Genomic DNA, 18,344 nt, shown 5'->3' with positions numbered 1-18,344 from the left:
GGAGTCATTCAAGGATTTTAAGGTAGTTTATATGCAGATTTGGGGGCTCCCCTTCTTTGGTTCCCTCTTTATGGGAGTACCCTACCTCAGTTTCTTGTCATCCTGATGGCCCAAATTTCATCCTAAGACTGTAGTCTTTTGCTTACCTTCTAGTGATCTCCTGCCACCCAGAGAGTCCCCTGAAGGGCAAAGCCATTTAATGTGGGTCTTATCCACTGTAGTTCCTTTCTTTTTTCTTTTTTTCTTTTTTTTTTTTTTTTTTTGCGGTACGCGGGCCCCCCACTGCTGTGGCCTCCCCTGACGCGGAGCACAGTCTCCACAGACGCGCAGGCCCAGTGGCCACGGCCCACGGGCCCAGCCGCCCCGCGGCACGCGGGACCCTCCCGGACCGGGGCACGCACCCGCGTCCCCCGCATCGGCAGGCAGACCCCAACCACTGCGCCACCAGGGAAGCCCAGTTCCTTTCTTTTAAGGTTCAAACTCCTTCTCATTTTGCCCCTTTTCCTTACTCTTCATTGTCTTGTAAGTATCAATATCTGTGGGAAGATTATTCCAATATAAGCTTCTCTGCCATTGCCAATATATATCAATAATTTCTCAGCTTTGCTTTATAAAGAATTCCAAGTTAAATTGCTCACACAGTTCTTACACAAGGAAGAACTCTAAAGGAAAGATCTAAAAGTGTTCAGAGATTCAGCTGCTGTTCACTGTGGGGTAGTGCAGTTCAGGAGTCTGCCCTGGCCAAGAAACAATCTGAGTTATTTCTTATCACTGCTCTGACCTTCTCCTGCCTTTTGGTATATAAGCCGGCTCTCTCTTGCTTTCAACACACTAACCACCATTTCTAGTTTGGCAAAGAGAGTGTTTTTTGTTTTGCGGTACGTGGGCCTCTCACTGTTGTGGCCTCTCCCGTTGCGGAGCACAGGCTCTGGACACGCAGGCGCAGCGGCCATGGCTCACGGGCCCAGCCGCTCCGCGGCATGTGGGATCTTCCCGTACCGGGGCACGAATCCGTGTCCCCTGCATCTCAACCGCTGCGCCACCAGGGAAGCCCGAGAGTGTTTTTTTTTTTGTTTTTTGTGTTTTTTTTGGTGGTACGCGGGACCCTCACTGCCGTGGCCTCTCCCGTCGTGGAGCACAGGCTCCGGACGCACGGGCCCAGCCGCTCCGCGGCACGCGGGATCCCCCCAGACCGGGGCACGAACCCGTGTCCCCCGCATCGGCAGGCGGACTCTCAACCACTGTGCCACCAGGGAAGCCCCAAGAGTGTATTTTTAATGAGGGCTCTCCCTCTCCTGGACACCATGGCTAGAGAGTGAGTGGGTGAGTGCAGTTTGCCCTGGATACTGGCACAGTGGCATGGGTCTTCAGGTGAAGACCTCCAGGTGGTAATCCCACCGCCAGAGGCCCAGTGCTGTCGAAGAACTGATTCAAAAACCAGCTTCCCATCTGAGAGCAGATTACTTCCTGTAACAGATTCCTAGGCAGTTGAAAACCTTTGTTTTTCATACTGGAAAGAACTTGTGTTCACATATTTACTAACAGTTTCTATTGAGTAGATGAATAGCATTCCAGGGTAAGACATACATTTAAGTATATGCACATTACTCTCTCAGCCTCACAAGCTGAGTATCATTGTCCAAATTTACATGTTCTTAAGCAGACATGTTTCCTTTCCACAGGAAGAACCTGCTAAGGGCTGGGAGAGATAAAAGGAATTAAGTTATAAGGCAACCTGGTTTTTGAGAGACATCGCTAGCCAAGGACGTATCTAGCAGGCATAGCATGTATGTGTTAGGCCAGTGGGCTTGCAGATTTCATGAAACTCCGGATAAATCAAATGGAACTAAAAATGAAGTAGCTCTCAGCCTTTCTTCAAACTTGTACCCAAGCGTTTGATGTACTTGGGGGTGTTCTCAATATTGTAGGCCTTAAGCTTCTTTTTTTGTTATTGTGTTTTATTCTCACTCTGCTTCTTTTTGTAGTACCAAAAACTTCTTATCAGGGTGTCATCTTAATTCTAAATTAACTTACAGTTTATTTTTCCATGCTAAAAAGGGAGGAGGGAGACTATAACCAAGCAACCAAAACAAAATGAAAAACTCAGTTCATATGAGTGAGTGAAAACAAAAATTTATCTTGATCTCCCATTAAAAGAATAATCAAAGTACTTCCTCAGTGCCCGTAGATGTCTTGATGTCTAATCAGAATCCCTGTCCTTCACCAACAGCGACAAAAAAGTTTGTGACAGATGATTCAAAAAGGGGCATCGTCCGCATGCCACAATGAAGACCCAGTGTGCCCAACATTAAATAAATAAATGTATGTATGTATGTATGTATGTATGTATGTATGTATGTTGTTGGGAATTCGCTGGCGGTCCAGTGATTAGGACTTGGCTTTTTCACTGCTGTGGCCCAGGTTTAATCCCTGGTCGGGGAACTAAGATCCTGCAAGCCGTGCAGCCAAAAAAAAAAAAGAAATGCGGAGGGCATTGTATGATGGGGAGAGAAAACACCTATTTTTGGCAGTTTGTACAATCAAAATAGCCTAGGAATATAGCCAGTCTTCTACAGTTACTAACTCTTCATTGCTTGCTTTTCTTCTTTAGTTTCAACAAAGAAATACAAACAGATGTTCATAAACTGGGTATATATTTCTTTTTCTTTTAATTAATTAGTTTTATTTATTTCTGGCTGAGTTGGGTATTTGTTGCCGCGTGCGGGCTTTCTCTAGTTGCAGCGATCGGGGGCTACTCTTTGTTGCAGTGCGCGTGCTTCTCATTGCGGTGGCTTCTCTTGTTGCAGAGCACGGGCTCTAGGCACGCGGGCTTCAGTAGTTGTGGCTTGCAGGCTCTAGAGCTCAAACTCAGTAGTTGTGGCGCACGGGCTTAGTTGCTCCGTGGCATGTGGGATCTTCCTGGACCAGGGATCGAACCCGTGTCCCCTGCATTGGAGGTGGATTCTTTTTTTTTTTTTAAGATGTTGGGGGTAGGAGTTTATTAATTAATTAATTAATTTTTGCTGTGTTGGGTCTTCGTTTCTGTGCGAGGGCTTTCTCTAGTTGTGGCGAGAGGGGGCCACTCTTCATCGTGGTGTGCAGGCCTCTCACTATCGCAGCCTCTCTTGCTGCGGAGCACAGGCTCCAGACGCGCAGGCTCAGTAGTTGTGGCTCACGGGCCTAGTTGCTCCGGGGCATGTGGGATTCTCCCAGACCAGGGCTCGAACCCGTGCCCCCTGCATTAGCAGGCAGATTCTCAACCACTGCGCCACAAGGGAACTCTCTCTTTCTTTTTCTTAACAAAATCCAAATCCCAAACGCTTTGACAGTCTGATAAGAATAGTCAGAAATGTGTGAGCTGTGCTTAACCATGTTTTAGAAGAAAAATTGAACCATTTGTTGTTGGAAGGGAGTAGGGAGATGTGTGTGCTCCACGTTCTAGGGGATGTGGCTGTTACAGTATGATAGCTGCGGTAAACTGCATGGGAAAAGAGGGAAGTTATGAAAGGCCCTCCCTTGTTTATTGGACAAGGAGAATAGGTGTGAAAATCGCTTTAGGCTCCCAACTTGAGAATATCATGTCGTTTTGCAAGTATAATCTTGAATTTTTAATGTCCGCCATCTACTTCCCAGTATCTTTTCTTAAATCTAAATTGACAGCTGAGGTTGCATTAAAATCTGTCAGTACTATATCTTATTTGTTTTATTTGAATGTCTGTATCAATTTTTATTTACTTTTTATTGGCGTATAGTTGATTTATAACTATATATATTCTTCAGATTCTCTTCCCTTATAGGTTATTACAAAATATTGAGTTGAGTTCCCAGTGCTATACAGTAGGTCTTGTTGGTTATCTGTTTTTTATGCAGTAGTGTGTATATGTTAATCCCAAACTCATAATTGTTCCCCCACCTTCCCCTTCGGTAGCCATAAGTTTGTTTTCTATGTCTGTGAGTCTCTTTCTGTTTTGGAAATAAGTTCTTTTGTATCTTTCTTTCTTTCTTTTTTTTTTAGATTCTACATATAAATGATATCATATGATATTTATTTTTGTCTGGCTTACTTCACTTAGTATGATAATCTCTAAGTCCATCCTTGTTGCTGCAAATGGCATATGTCTTATTTTTTTAAATATTAAAAACTTTTTAAAACTTTTTTTCTAGGAATACGATACCATTATAACTTTTTATTTTGTTTTTGATGCATAAAACAAGCATTTTCCCAATTTAGGGACTGTTATGTCCATTTATTATAACTGGATACTTAAGATGGTAGCCACATGGAATGTTTTACGTCCCTTACATTGTTACTTAAAATGCTGAAGAACATTTTGTTGTGGAAGAAATGATAACAGGGATTAAGTATGAACTTATATGAATAGAATAGGAGTATATCAGTAGAATATATATATATATATCAATAGAATATGGGAGAATATATTTCCCATACAGATGAATACATGTAGATTTATGCATGAAAAGAACTCTGATTCCCTAAATCATATTGTTCATGCAGTTTTATCTTCCATTCCCAGAGCTATTAGAATATACAGCAGATGCCTTTGTGCTATTCATTTAAAAAGACTTGAACTTTTTTCCTTCCGTAAATTCAAAGCATTTCAGTCACCGGCTGTATCTCACACCTTAGTCACTGGCTGTATCTCACACTCCATCCAGTGCTGTGGCATGAAATGAATCAGAGATGGGTAACACACACACAGAGAGATACGGACAGCAGGACAAGTATATTGAACAAGTAGGCGAATTGAGTGAACGAGAGCTAGTGTGTAATATTTCAGTGTGACATAGGCATCTCTCTTTCTTACAGCTTTATCTCCCTCAGCATTTCTTATTTGACTTTGAAGGCTGAGGGTGACATGAGGCAATAAATGAGTGCCAGGTGTGGTACCTGGCACAGAAAGGATAATTCACATGTTGCAAAGTTTTACTGACTCCATCTACTGCATGAAGAAACAGGCTCAGGAAGGTCCAGTAACCTGCCCAGGTTGTCCCCTGGTAAGCAGCAGAGAGAGAATCCCAGTTGAGATCTCTTAGACACCCTGCCCTTTCCAGCACATAATCTTTTTTTTGGGGGGGGGGGATGGGAAGAAGTGAAAATATATTTAGTTTCCAATTACATGATCTTGTATATAAGAAATACATCCCCCAACACACAACTAGAACTAACAAATGAATTCAGAAACATTTCAAGAAACATGATCAATGTAAAAAATCAGTTATATTTCTATAAACTAGTAATTAACAATCCAAAAATAAATTAATAACTTTACTTACAATAACATCAAAAAGAATAAAATACTTAGCAATAAATCCATCAAAGAAATCCAGCGCATAATGTGTACTCACCTTTTCTCCTGTTTCCGCTGCTGGGGTGGAATGTGGTCAGGTACTCAAATACCAGGGCACAGAGGGCTGCTTTCTCTTGGAGCATTTTACAGTGTCAATTCCAGGAGCAGGTCGCTTCATAATGAGCAGGCAGGTAGCATGGTGGCCAAGGAGGGAAGATGGCATTTCATGAGAGGATTCATCTACTATTTGAAGCTCGGACAAGACAGACGTTTTTCCTTTGTTTTATTGAGATAGAATCAACATACAGTGCTATGTCCGTTTAAGGTGTCCAGCGTAATGGCTGACTTACATATATTGTGAAATGATTGCCACAGTAAGTTTAGTTAACATCCATCCATAATCTCAAATAGATACAAAACAAAAGGGCAGGGGTGAAAAAAATGTTTTTTTTCTTGTCATGAGAAGTTTCAGGATCTCCCTTAGCAACTTTGAGATAAACCATACAACAGTGTTAACTACAGTCAGAAGACAGATTTTTATAGTTTTACAACTTCAGAGGCTTATGCTGTGCCATTTTGGAAATACATTTGAAAATTTGAAAAGAATTTACCTATTACCTGCCAAGTAGGCATCAGGGAGAACTTAATTAAGTGTAAATGGATGAAAAAGGGTATTAGAAGCTGCTGTAAATCGAAGAAGGGGTTAAACATTCACAGTTATCTTTAGAGACCCCTTGTCCGAAAAATAACGTGGGCTTCCTTACTGGTGAAAGACAGCTTTCTGCTCCTTGACAATTTACAACTTTAGGTATAAACTCTATTCAGCTGTAAAGACTTGAGGCATCGGTATCTTTGGAAGTCCACAAGTCGAATTTTCATCCTCATAATGTAGCTGTCACTCTCCTTTTCCTTGGATTTCACGTTTTTCAGCACGTTGCTTCTCTCCTCAAAGACTCTGTTTCTTCCCCAGCGTCATAGCACCCAGCTGCCCGAGTGTACGCAGTGACCTTCGTATTCCCGCAGTGGGTGATGGTGTTCTCTGCCTGGAATTTGCAGCTCTCCAGGGTGTGGTGTCAGCTAACCTTTCCAAGCTGAAGTTTCCTCCTGCCCTGCTCTGAGTCTGCTGCTTTAGCCACATTGATCCTCTCCCCTCTCCCACACCCGCTCAAACATTGATGTTTGATTGGTTGCTCTTACCCACTGGGGGTAGATTTCCTTTCTCAGTAGGACACTCGGGGTTAAAACATAGGATAAAAGATCTGTTTTCCATCTCTGGCCTCAAAAAGGATTCTGTACCTACTATTAGCAATCATTAACCCCCTTTCAACCTCCCTTTCCCCCAGCCCGAAGCAGCCACTAACCTACTTTCTGTCTCTCTGGATTTGCCTGTTCTGGACATTTTATATAATATGCGGTCTTTTGTGACTGACTCCTTTCACTTAGCTTAATTTCTTCAAGGTTTATCCATGTTGTGGGATGAATCAGTACTTCATTCCCAGAATGGCTGAGTAATACCGCACTGTGTGGATGTACCACATTTTGTCTGTCCATTCATCCACTGATGAACATTTGGATTGTTTCCAGTGTTCACCTTTTGGCTCTCATGAATAATGCTGCCATGAACTTTTGTGTGGGTCTAGGTTTTCATTTTTCTTGGGTATCTACCTAGGAGTGGAATTGCTGGGTCAAAGGGTAACGCTATGTGTAACTTGTTAAGGAGCTGCTAGACTGTTTTCCAGAATAGCTGCATTATTTTCTCTTCCTGCCAGCAGTGCTTGAGGGTTCTGATTTCTCTACATTCTTGCCAACACTTGTTATGACCTGAATTTTTGATTATAGCGGTTTCAGTGGATGAAGCGATATATCATGGTGGTTTTCATTTGCGTTTCCCCGATTGCTAATGATGATGAACTTTTTTTTTCATGTCACTGTCAGGTGTTTAACCCCAGCTGTTTTCTGCCCACTGCACATACGTGTTCCTAGGTGTGTGATGACCAGCCTTTTCTGCCTGAATATTCTAAGGAATGTGACATGCTTGTATCAGTAGCAGTACCTGGGGGCCTATCAGAATGGAGGGTGTGTGTGTGTGTTTGTGTGTTTCTGTATGTGTGTGTACACAACATTCTTACAGACCCTGCCCCTCCTACTGAGAATCCCTTTTAATTAAATTATTTTATTTTATTTTATTGAATTATATATAGTTGATTTACAATGTTGTTTCAGGTGTACAGCACAGTGATTCAGTTTTTTATATATGTGTATATATATATGTATGTATATATATTCTTTTCCCTTGTAGATTATTACAAAATATTGAGTATAGTTCCCTGTGCCATACAATAGTTCCTTATTGGTTATCTATTTTATGTATAGTAGTGTGTATATGGTAATCCCAATCTCCTAATTTATCCCTCCCCCGCTTTCCCCTTTGGTAACCGTAAGTTTGTTTTCTAAGTCTGTGAGTCTATTTCTGTTCTGTAAATAAATGCATTTGTATCCTTTTTGTTTTAGATTCCATATATAAGCGATATCCTATCAATATGATATTTATCTTGCTCTGTCTGGCTTACTTCACTTAGTATGATAATTTCTGTGTCCATTCATGTTGGTGCAAATGGCATTATTTCATTCTTTTTTATGGCTGAGGAATAGTCCGTCGTATACATACACCGCATCACCTTTATTCTTTCATCTGTCGATGGACATTTAGGTTGCTTCCATGTCTTGGCTGTTGTAAATAGTGCTGCAGTGAACATTGGGGTGCATGTATCTTTTTGAATTAGAGTTTTCTTTGGGTAAAGGCCCAGGAGTGGGATTGTAGGACCATATGGTAGCTCTATTTTTAGTTTTCTGAGGAACCTCCATACCGTTCTCCATAGTGGCTGTATCAATTTACATTCCCACAAACAGTGTAGGAGGGTTCCTTTCTCTCCACCCCCTCTCCAGCATTTATTATTTGTAGACATTTTAATGATGGCCATTCTGACCGGCGTGAGGTGATACCTCATTGTACTGAGAATCTTAATCCTAGATATTCTTTTTAATTCTGTATTACCAATGAAAGGTAAAACGGTATTAATGTTAGCTTCAAAGCTTAATGAGGTGGAAATTCTGCAAAAATAAATAAACAAACAAATGACCCCAGAGTATGACAGAAGAAAAGCCTAAATAATCTAGGGTTACTTGGCTGTTACTGTGGTTTGAAATTTTTGACGTTGATTATACTTGGCACTGTGTTTTCATAGTCCTCACAACTTCGTTTTTTTTTTACACATTAGCGTCATCCTTGAAAAGCTGTGCATGATTGAACAACTCTCCATTGAATATGATTTTCCTGTTGACTTCCATTATGCCTATAGTGTTTGCGTATGGGCAGTACTGTAGCTCCAGGTTTTTAGCAAGTCCCTGAGGCCCTTGGAGTGCTTCTTCAGAGACAAGTAAAAACTGATCATTTTATTCTTCAGGGTTGACTCTGGGTTTCTGGTGTAGAGTGTGAATATGGTGATGATGGCGGTCGTGTGCCTTTTCATACCAAGAGCCAGAGTAGTGGAAACAGTCTTGACCCAGAAGACAGAAGCCTGGGTTGAACATGCAGAGTGTGTTGTGCATGAGAGGTAACTAGTGAATTTTATTAAACCACTGAATGCAGAAGGCAGTTCATCTCTCTAGGCCTTATTATGAATCAGGAAAAGTCAACAGCTTACTAATATGGCTTCAGAAGTCCTCTGCAGCTCTGAAATTCTTTGGTACAGTGATTGCATTTCTAGCTTCTTACATCGAAAAACAAAACAAAACCAACAAAATGCAAACAACTCTTTTCAAAGTGCCTGGCGTCCATCCCTGGGAGTCCGTGAGTGTGTCGTGCCCATTACCCGTCATGACTCCCCAGCTCCTTCAGTGGGCAGAGAGCTTCCTGTTCCTGTGGGCCCTGGAATATGGGCTCTGGAATATGTGTACATGATTCAGTTATGGAAATTAAATCACTTTTTCATAATGCAAATGTAAAAAGTGGCCCTAAATGAATATTTGCCAACTGAGAATGACTGGTGAGGTCATTCGTAATGGGAGATTGTATTTCACCATGGCTGATTCCTGGCCGATTTATTGCTGGTAACTCCTGACGTGAGGCCGGCTGATGGAGGCGCTGGCAAGAGCATGGTCTCCAGGCTGAGCACAGAGGTGAAGTCAGCTCCCGGCTGGTGCAGTGCTCACGTGGGCACCCTGCAGGGGCCATCTGATAACTGGGGCGGTGTGTTCCTATCGGGTGTTCGGAGAGAAACACTACCTTACCCTACACAAAAAACAGAATTGCTGGAGACCCTTTATCTTTTGAGAGGAAATATGCTTGGGGTACCTTTGGGCCGAATCGAGCCCTCACTCATGAAGATGGTTATCTTAGCTGCTGGCAAAGACACTGGACCAGGAGATTGAACTCGGTTTCCTAAAACTTCCAGGGGTAGACAGATGGTCACGTTTTTTGAGATTTCTGAGAGATTTTTAAATTTCCTTTTTCATCTTCCATTAAAATAGCAATGGTGAAGAAATCAGGCACCCTTAACCTATCTGATGCCTGTTCAGTTCTAGATAAAAAATTAATGGCACTGTGTTTTACAGGTTCTTAAGAAGAAGTACCATTTCAAACACGTCGTCTTTGCTGTAATTAATATTCAGACACGTCGTCTTTGCTGTAATTAATATTCAAACACGTCATCTTTGCAATAATTAATATTCAGACACGTCGTTCTTGCTGTAATTAATATTCAGACACGTCATCTCTGCTGTAATTAATATTCAGACACGTCGTCTTTGCTATGATTACTATTCAGACACGTCGTCTTTGCTGTAATTAATATTCAGAAAAGTGAACCTTGCCAAAGGAGGCTCTCTTGGGAGGGTCAACTTTCATTCTAAAATAACTATCTTCTTTCTGTGTAGGGCTCACAAAACACCTCTCCCCCTCTCCACCACCTCCCCCTTGCCTCCCACTACCCACCACACACATCCACTCCCCTGCTCTCCTGTCCTCACTTTATCATCACCACCCGGGAGCATGTAGCCGAGTTTCTTACAGGTGGTACCACGCACAAGTATTTATAGAATCGGACTAAGGGTGACACCTGGCTGCCATCCTTGTTTGTTGTGAGCCTCTTTTTATAACCATATTCCTGGAGCTCTTTTGTTCAACAGAGTCAGGAAAGGTTATCATTTACTTGAAATAAGTTTGTAGTAGGTGAGTGTTTTATGATGCTGCATAGTTGATAGTTGATGACTTTAAAAACAGACAGCATCTCCATGTATATGTATTGAACTTGGCAGCTAAAACTAAAGGTATCCTTGTATGGTACCCAATGGATCTTGTGTTTGACTTGTAAATGCATCAGGACAGTTAACATATGAGTCATTAAGATCATATCTCACAAAACTGCAAGCCTCTCTTTTTAAATACTAATAAGGTATGAATGTCAGTCATTCACATGGGGGATAGGCCACTTCCTCCCTCCCTGCATTGGCAATGAGTCTTCTTTTTTTTTACATCTTTATTGGAGTATAATTGCTTTACAATGGTGTGTTAGTTTCTGCTTTATAACAAAGTGAATCAGTTATACATATACATATGTTCCCATATCTCTTCCCTCTTGCGTCTCCCTCCCTCCCACCCTCCCTATCCCACCCCTCTAGGTGGTCACAAAGCACTGAGCTGATCTCCCTGTGCAATGCGGCTGCTTCCCACTAGCTATCTATTTTACATTTGGTAGTGTATATATGTCCATGCCTCTCTCTCGCTTTGTCACAGCTTACCCTCCCCCCTCCCCATATCCTCAAGTCCATTCTCTAGTAGGTCTGTGTCTTTATTCCCGTCTTACCCCTAGGTTCTTCATGACGTTTTTTTTTTTCTTAGATTCCATATATATGTGTTAGCACGCGGTATTTGTCTTGCGGCAGTGAGTCTTCTTTCACTGCTCCTCCTTGTGACATTTTTCCTTGTGTGGAGCCCAGATTCCTTTGGCTTGTTTAGTGTGTGGTCCGGAACTCTTGCGTTTCTGTTTCAGAGATTCCCAGTGAGGACCGCCCACCCCCTTTCTTCCGTGGCTCTTTCTTCTCCCTGTGCTCCTCTGGAACTGGGGCTCTTAATCCCTTTGTTACATTTGTTCATCTGTCTAAAAAAATACAATGGAGTTGCCAGGGTGCCAGGCAGTAGGTTGGGTGCTGGGCCACAGCCCTGAGGGTGGGTGTCCCGCCTTCCAGGAGGCTATACCCGAGGAGGGGGCTCTGCTGTATGTGGTCCCTCCCCCTAGTCCTGGGGAGCTCCTCCAGGGTATGGACCATGTCTTTCAAGGACGCAGGTTTGTTTTTTTTTTTTTTTTGCGGTACGCGGGCCTCTCACTGCTGTGGCCTCTCCCGCCGTGGAGCACAGGCTCCTGACGCGCAGGTTCAGCGGCCATGGCTCACGGGCCCAGCTGCTCCGCGGCATGTGGGATCTTCCCGGACCGGGGCACGAACCCGTGTCCCCTGCATCGGCAGGCGGACTCTCAACCACTGCGCCACCAGGGAAGCCCAAGGATGTAGCTTTGACATGGAAGCACATGGCCAGCAGCAGGCTTTTGAGAGATGTTCCAGGCGGCTGTGGGCTGAGTTTGGAGGTAGCCGCTGAGGATTTTGAAGCGTCTCCTTTCCAAACTATAAGATGAGGTAATTGTCTTCCTTGTTCAGGAGGATGTGGTGAGTATAAAATGTGCTAACGTGTGTGCCAGCACTTTAGAAAGGCTGGTACTGTATCAAGGGAGGTCGTGTTGTCCACCTCTGTTTCCTCTATCACCCTTTTCAATTCTCACAGTGCCTCTGAGACTGTCTTTACCGTTTACTTCTGCCCTGTACTCTCCCACTTTCCTTCCTTCCTTGGGCAGAGGAAGCCATGAGTTAAAAACATCTGTGTGTCTGGTTCCATATCTCTTTGTCTCTGTCGCTTCCAGATATGTATTTGAAATGCTGTTGTGTCTCTCAATCTGTGTATGCATGTTAGGACCGTCGGGGAGAATATGGCTCCACGCTTGATGGGAACACGCTGCTCTGGGTGTGTTTATGGCATCTTTCGTCACTTCTCCTGCTGTACATGTGCTCTTCCTGAGTTGTAAGCATTTTTGATAATAAGAAAAATGTTCTCTTAGATTAAACCTAATATTTGACCTCCTACTACCCTGATAAAACAACAGAGTTTTTTGCACCTAGGGTACCCTGCCTTTTTTCTAATACCTGGTTGACGGTACCATAGAATCAGTTCAGAGGTGAAGTTTTCAGTGCAAGATGCTACTTGGGCTGGTGTATGAGGGTAAGAGATGAAACTGATTCCTAAACAGTAGAAGAGCTGAGCTTCTTTGCTTACATTAACATCTTCTTTTTCCTTTGCCCTTTCACCGTTAAAAAAAAAAAAGATGACCTGTGTGAGAGGGTGGGGTGAACAGCAGGGAGAGCCTTCTAGTAATGTATCTTGGCAGAATCCTGACACCTTTTGTGGGGAGGGGCCTCATTAAGCTAAGTGTCCCCTGAAAAGCCGTCACGTTAACCTCTTTTGGCCTGAATTTTTGTGGGTTTTTTTAACCAACCTTAGGTTGGAGGCTCTTGCAAAGGTAGAAGTGTCTTCTGTGGACACAAAGGAATGAAACATGATTCATTGAGTTTTTGTCATTGTGATGGAAACAAGGCCGGGAGCTGTCCTGTGGGGTGTGCTGAAACTCCTCAGGGCCTGGGAGGTAATGGAGTGTCTTGTTCAGGTTACTTACTGGGGGTTGGATTCTGTGAGCAGCTCGGCCCCATGGCGCTTTCCATGTCTCCCTTCCACGGATCCCTTCCACCCCAGAGCCTCAAGTCATCCAGCTACACTTTTGGAAGCCACTGTTTATTCAAACCCACCACTGTGTAACAAAATAATGAGAAAATTCCTCATGAGATCATGGAAATGCAGAGGAGCCCCTGTTGGATTAGCTGACACACTGCTGCTTGGAAGAGGAGCAAAAAATGCTGGTCTAGCAGGGGTCTCAGCTCAGACTCATTCTCCCTGAGCCCAAGGGTCAGGCCGGGGATGGTGGGGAGGCAGGCAGAACATGCGTATGTTTATTCAGCCCAGCAGCACTCACTGAGTGCCTGGTGATGGAGCAGAAAGACGTAACCTTCCCACCTCCTAGGAGGGGAGGTGAACAGATGCGAACAAGAGAACAGGATTGCTCACTGTGGTGGGAGGGCCAGAAGCCGCAGGGCAGCACTCAGCCCTGACTCGGTCCTGACTCAGCCTGGGGATGGAGAAGAAGGATCAGGGCTCTCTTCAGGTGGGGATGCTCGAGCTAGGTCTTAAAGGAGGAGGGGCTTTAAATGGGTGGAGGGAACCGGGAGGGGTGACAGGAAGGGCACGCCGGACAGGGGAGTGCCTGCAGATGTCCTTTAAAAAGTCAGTTCAGGGCTTCCCTGGTGGCACAGTGGTTGAGAGTACGCCTGCCGACGCAGTGGACACGGGTTCGTGCCCCAGTCCGGGAGGATCCCACATGCCGCGGAGCGGCTGCGCCCGTGAGCCAGGGCCACTGAGCCTGCGCGTCCGGAGCCTGTGCTCCGCAACGGGAGAGGTCACAACAGTGAGAGGCCCACGTACCAAAAAAAAAAAAAAAAAAAAGTTAGTTCAGCAGGTCTTTGCAGAAGTGAGGATCCTCATTTGGGGAGTCTCTTAGCATGGCCAATATCGGGGTCTGTGCCTGTTTTTGTAAATAAAGTTTTATTGGAACACAGCCACACCCATCCTCCGCCTGTCGTCTGTGGCTGCTTTCCTGCTACATCCCAGACAGAGACCATGTGGCCTGCCCAGACTAAAATATTTATTGTCCAGCCCTTTATGGAAAAAGTTTGCTGACTCTTAGCATAACATTTTTTTATTTCTTGAAACTCTTAAATGAAGAGGACCCACACTGCCAGCAACTAGGCTTTGCCTGCAGCCTTCACGGACCTGCTGGTTTATTTTAACACTCGGCGATTTCTCTTCGTCCCGCACTGCCGTACCTCCAGCTCACCTCATTTCAATAACTTCTGGCTCTGAACATCTGGAACTAGAGTAATACCTCTTGTGTGTAAAGAAAGAGGAGTAATTTACCCCTGAGTATCTCAGATGTCTGATTATCCCAACCCTCGGCTGTTTTGGACTCTGCTTAATTTCTCGGAACCGCTGCTGCGTCTTACTTGCTTAAGTAGTAAACAAAATTGGAATTTAAAATAGTGATAGGAGCAGTAGTCATTGGAAAGCACTTCTTTTCTTTGGTGAGGGAGCCCGTCTGTCAGTGGATTCTGGAGCTGGCTGTCCCCGTACACATGGGAGAGAAGGGGAGCTTTAGGGAGAGCCACCATTCAAACCTGCATTTATTTTAAAAACGAAGAGAATGCATTTCCAGAATCATGTGCATTTGAAATATTGCTTTCCTGGGTATAGTGAGTGAAAGTTGCGTGGAATTATACAGCAAATGCCAACTTTTAAGCACCTGCCATGGTCTGTGGTATCATGTGATGGGAGGGCCAGACCAGGCTTTTTTACAAACGTTAACTTAAATATTTAATAAGACCTGGATGAAATAGAGGTGCAGTTATTCCGATTTTACAGATGGGGAAACAAAGCCCCCAACAAACTGTCTTCCATGTTAACAACTAACAGACACTGCCTCCGACCTATGAAAAGGAGGATATTGATTTTACACTCTAGTTATCCTTAGGTTGATATTGTAGTTTGGGATCTAATTTCCGATTAGTACTTGGTATAGGAAACTGTCAGCAGTGAATAGTTGGGACATTTTCCAAGCATGTGCAGAAAATATAGTTGGTCCAAAAACAGAAGCATGTAGGTTTAGGGTTGTCGGCCTTTCCAGCTGAAATGATTGTTCCTAAACAAAACACTGATCGTAACTATCTTCTCCTTAAAACTTTTCAGTGCTCCACCACCCAGGCCCTTAGTACAAAGACCAGAGTCTTTATTTTGGTGCTTGAGGCCTTTCTGGTTGGACGCTGCCTCTCAGTACCTCGTACTAATTCACTCCAGTCAGACCAGGTCCTGCATTTGGATGTTTTCCTGAACACCATCTCTACCTTGTCCCTCTACCTGGCTCGCTCCTTCATCTTCACATCTCAGCTGAGATGTCACTGGATCCAGGGAAGCCGCGTGTCCTTCCCTTGCCCCGCCCTAACATAAGGCCTTTTACACTGCTGTTCACTTGTTTACTGGTTTGTCTGTTGTCCATCACTAAAGCTTCTGGGAGGCATTCTTTTCAGTTTTGACTCTGTAGTTACAAGGAATAGGAATCTACTCTAGCTTGCTAATACAAAGGGAGTTTATTGGGAGGAAATAGTGGAAGAATAAGGAGATCTTGGTGGAAATTTAAGAACCGGGTCTGTAAGAAGGTGCACCTTGCAGATGCATCTTGTGGCTTTCTGAGCACATGGTTCTCTTCGCCTTTCTCTCTCCTGTGGGCTGCCTCAGCTCAAGCGCATGTCTGTTTTGTTTTATTGAAGTATAGTTGATTTACAGTGTTGTGTTAGTTTCAGGTGTACAGCAAAGTAGTTTCGGTTATTTATACACACACACACACACACACACACACACCTATTTTCTTCAGATTCTTTTCCCTTATAGGTTATTACAAAATATTGAGTAGAGTTCCCTGTGCTATATAGCAGGTCCTTATCATATATCTATTTTATATATAGTAGTGTGCATCTGTTAATCCCAGACTCCTAATTGATTCCCCCTGCTTCTCCTTCAGTAGCCATAGGTTTGTTTTCTATGTCTGTGTGTCTGTTTCTGTTTTGGAAATAAGTTCATTTGTACCGCTTTTTTAGATTCCATAAGTGATAAGCACACGTGTTCCTGAAGCTGCTCCTGGCCTCAGTTTGTCCTCATAGCCTAGCCTGGCCTCGCCGGCCCTGTGACCCTCCTAATCTCATGACTTCATTTCCTGCCCCCCACTCGTATGGTTTCTCAGTTTCCCAGTTGCAGATTTTCAGGCAAGCACTCTGGTTGGCCCCGCTCAACCTTTGCGGCTGGGCCATGCATGTCACAGGTCTCTGGCCGTGCTGGAGGTGGGCTCTGGTTGGGTCAGGTCCTCCCTGCAGACCAGTCAGAACTGTCGTCAGCTGGAGGGGCTCCCAGGGTAGACTTCTCTTTTCCTTTTCTCTCTCTGACCCTCACTTGCAATAAACTTGATAGTATCCTTTGTTGTTTTTCCTCCTTTTCAGATATCATTAATGGAGCTCAAGAAAAATGCGTATTGCCTCCTATGGATGGCTACCCCCACTGCGAGGGGAAAATTAAGGTAAGGCAGAAGGGATGTCCATTCGTCCCCATCCTCCTTAATCTGCACGAACAGCCCCTTGCTTCCCCCACCCTCCCTTCTTCTCCCCAGCGATACACATGGGCAAGCGAGCCCTTTAAGGGAGTCATTTAAGGGGCGCCTCAGTCCTGCCAGTTAGGGGCTGTGGCCATGACAACCCTTCCCTGCTTATGCCAGCTCTGTGGGGTTAGTCAACAGTGACTAAGTGGTCAGACTGAAAGGGCTGAGCCATTGCAGGCACCTGCAGTGGCTTTGAAGCTGTCACTACCACCCCCTTCCCATCCTCCAGCAGGTGATCCTTCAAGGGCCAAAGACAAGGGGCTGCCATTATTTAGTATCCACCTTCCCTCTGCCCCAGGCCTCTGCTGTGAGGTCTCCAGATCGAGATTTCAATGTCACATTTGCATGTGCAGTCCAGTACCCAGACACTCTTGGCCATTCTTTGACTCTTAACATTTTTTTTCATCCCATTTATACGGCCAGCCCTTGGGGAGACCACTCTCCTTCGCAGTGGTTTGCAGAGAAAAGCTAGTGTTCAAGCGCCACGTAGGATGGTGAGACCAAACCACAGGGCGTTTAGCTAGCCTCCATTTGGGACTCACCGCACGCTGAGCTCCTGCCCTCGTCCGTGCGCTCTCTCCCAGGCACTGTGCCGAGGCTTGTGAAACTGTAGTTCTCCGGGGAGGGGATTCTGATGCCGGGGCACTGCATTAGGCACTTGCTCTTGATAAAACACTCCTTGCCGTTGCTTCTCCCGGGCTGCACTGCAGGGTGTGTCTCATGGCCTCTGTCCACTCCAAAGGCCTCTGTGCTAAGGCCCAGCTCAAGCCACGGTCGTCCAAGAGCTGAGCATCTGTCTCCTGACCTCAGCCCAGGGTTCCTGAGCTTCAGGCCACGGCTTGAGCCAGCCCGCTCCCCCTCCGAGCCCTCGCCGTCTCTGTTGGCAGGTGTGCCTGGCCGCAGAGATCAGGCTGCTCATCGGCGTTCTCGCCTTCTCTGGTTGTTTCAGTGGATGAAAGATATGTGGCGCTCGGATCCCTGCTACGCAGAATACGGAGTGGATGGGTCCACCTGCTCTTTTTTTATTTACCTCAGTGAGGTGAGTAGCTTCTTGTGGCTTTGTGGGGTGGGGGTGGACGGTCTGTTCTGTAGCTGAGCCTGGAATCTGAAAGGCTGAAAAACGGGTATTGTTTTCCCACGAAGGGCCTGTGATTCCCTTCTGCGTGACTCTCCTCTGTCCCCAAGTAAAGTGACTTTTTTTTTTTTTTTCTCCTTGAGGGAAGAATAGTCTGAGTTCACTGTTTAATTTTTTCCCAATTAAAAAAAAAAGGTAGTAAAATACACCTAACACAAAAATGTAGTAAAACTGTTTTAATTTTTTCCCAATTAAAAAAAAAGGTAGTAAAATACACCTAACACAAAAATGTAGTAAAACTTCTTAACCATAAAGTGTAAAGTTCAGCGGCCTTAAGTCCATTCACACTGCGACCGTCACCACCATCCATCCATCTCCAGAATGCTTCATCTTGCCAACCTGAGACTCTGTTCCCGTTAAACCATAACTCCACGTTCCCTCCCTTCTCCCAGCCCCGGCAAACACCCTTCTACTTTCTGCCTCTGACCGTGACTACTCCAAGTACTCCTATAAGTGCAGTGTACAGTATTTGTCTTTTTGTGATGGGCT

At 44.6% G+C, this 18,344-nt stretch overlaps 1 protein-coding gene across 2 annotated transcripts in view; it reads left to right on the top strand.

The window, feature by feature from the left end:
• The window catches only part of MGAT5 (alpha-1,6-mannosylglycoprotein 6-beta-N-acetylglucosaminyltransferase), a 357,666-nt gene that overhangs the window by 189,901 nt on the left and 149,421 nt on the right, over positions 1-18,344 (top strand). For both annotated transcript variants that reach the window (XM_060016916.1, XM_060016915.1), the window contains exons 5-6: positions 16,566-16,642; positions 17,670-17,759. In XM_060016916.1, the coding sequence (XP_059872899.1) occupies positions 16,566-16,642; positions 17,670-17,759 (167 nt within the window). The remainder of the gene's footprint in view (positions 1-16,565; positions 16,643-17,669; positions 17,760-18,344) is intronic.

The sequence above is a fragment of the Delphinus delphis genome, chromosome 7, assembly GCF_949987515.2.
Source record: "Delphinus delphis chromosome 7, mDelDel1.2, whole genome shotgun sequence".
NCBI lineage: Eukaryota > Metazoa > Chordata > Mammalia > Artiodactyla > Delphinidae > Delphinus > Delphinus delphis.
This window is presented reverse-complemented; position numbering and strand designations above follow the sequence as displayed.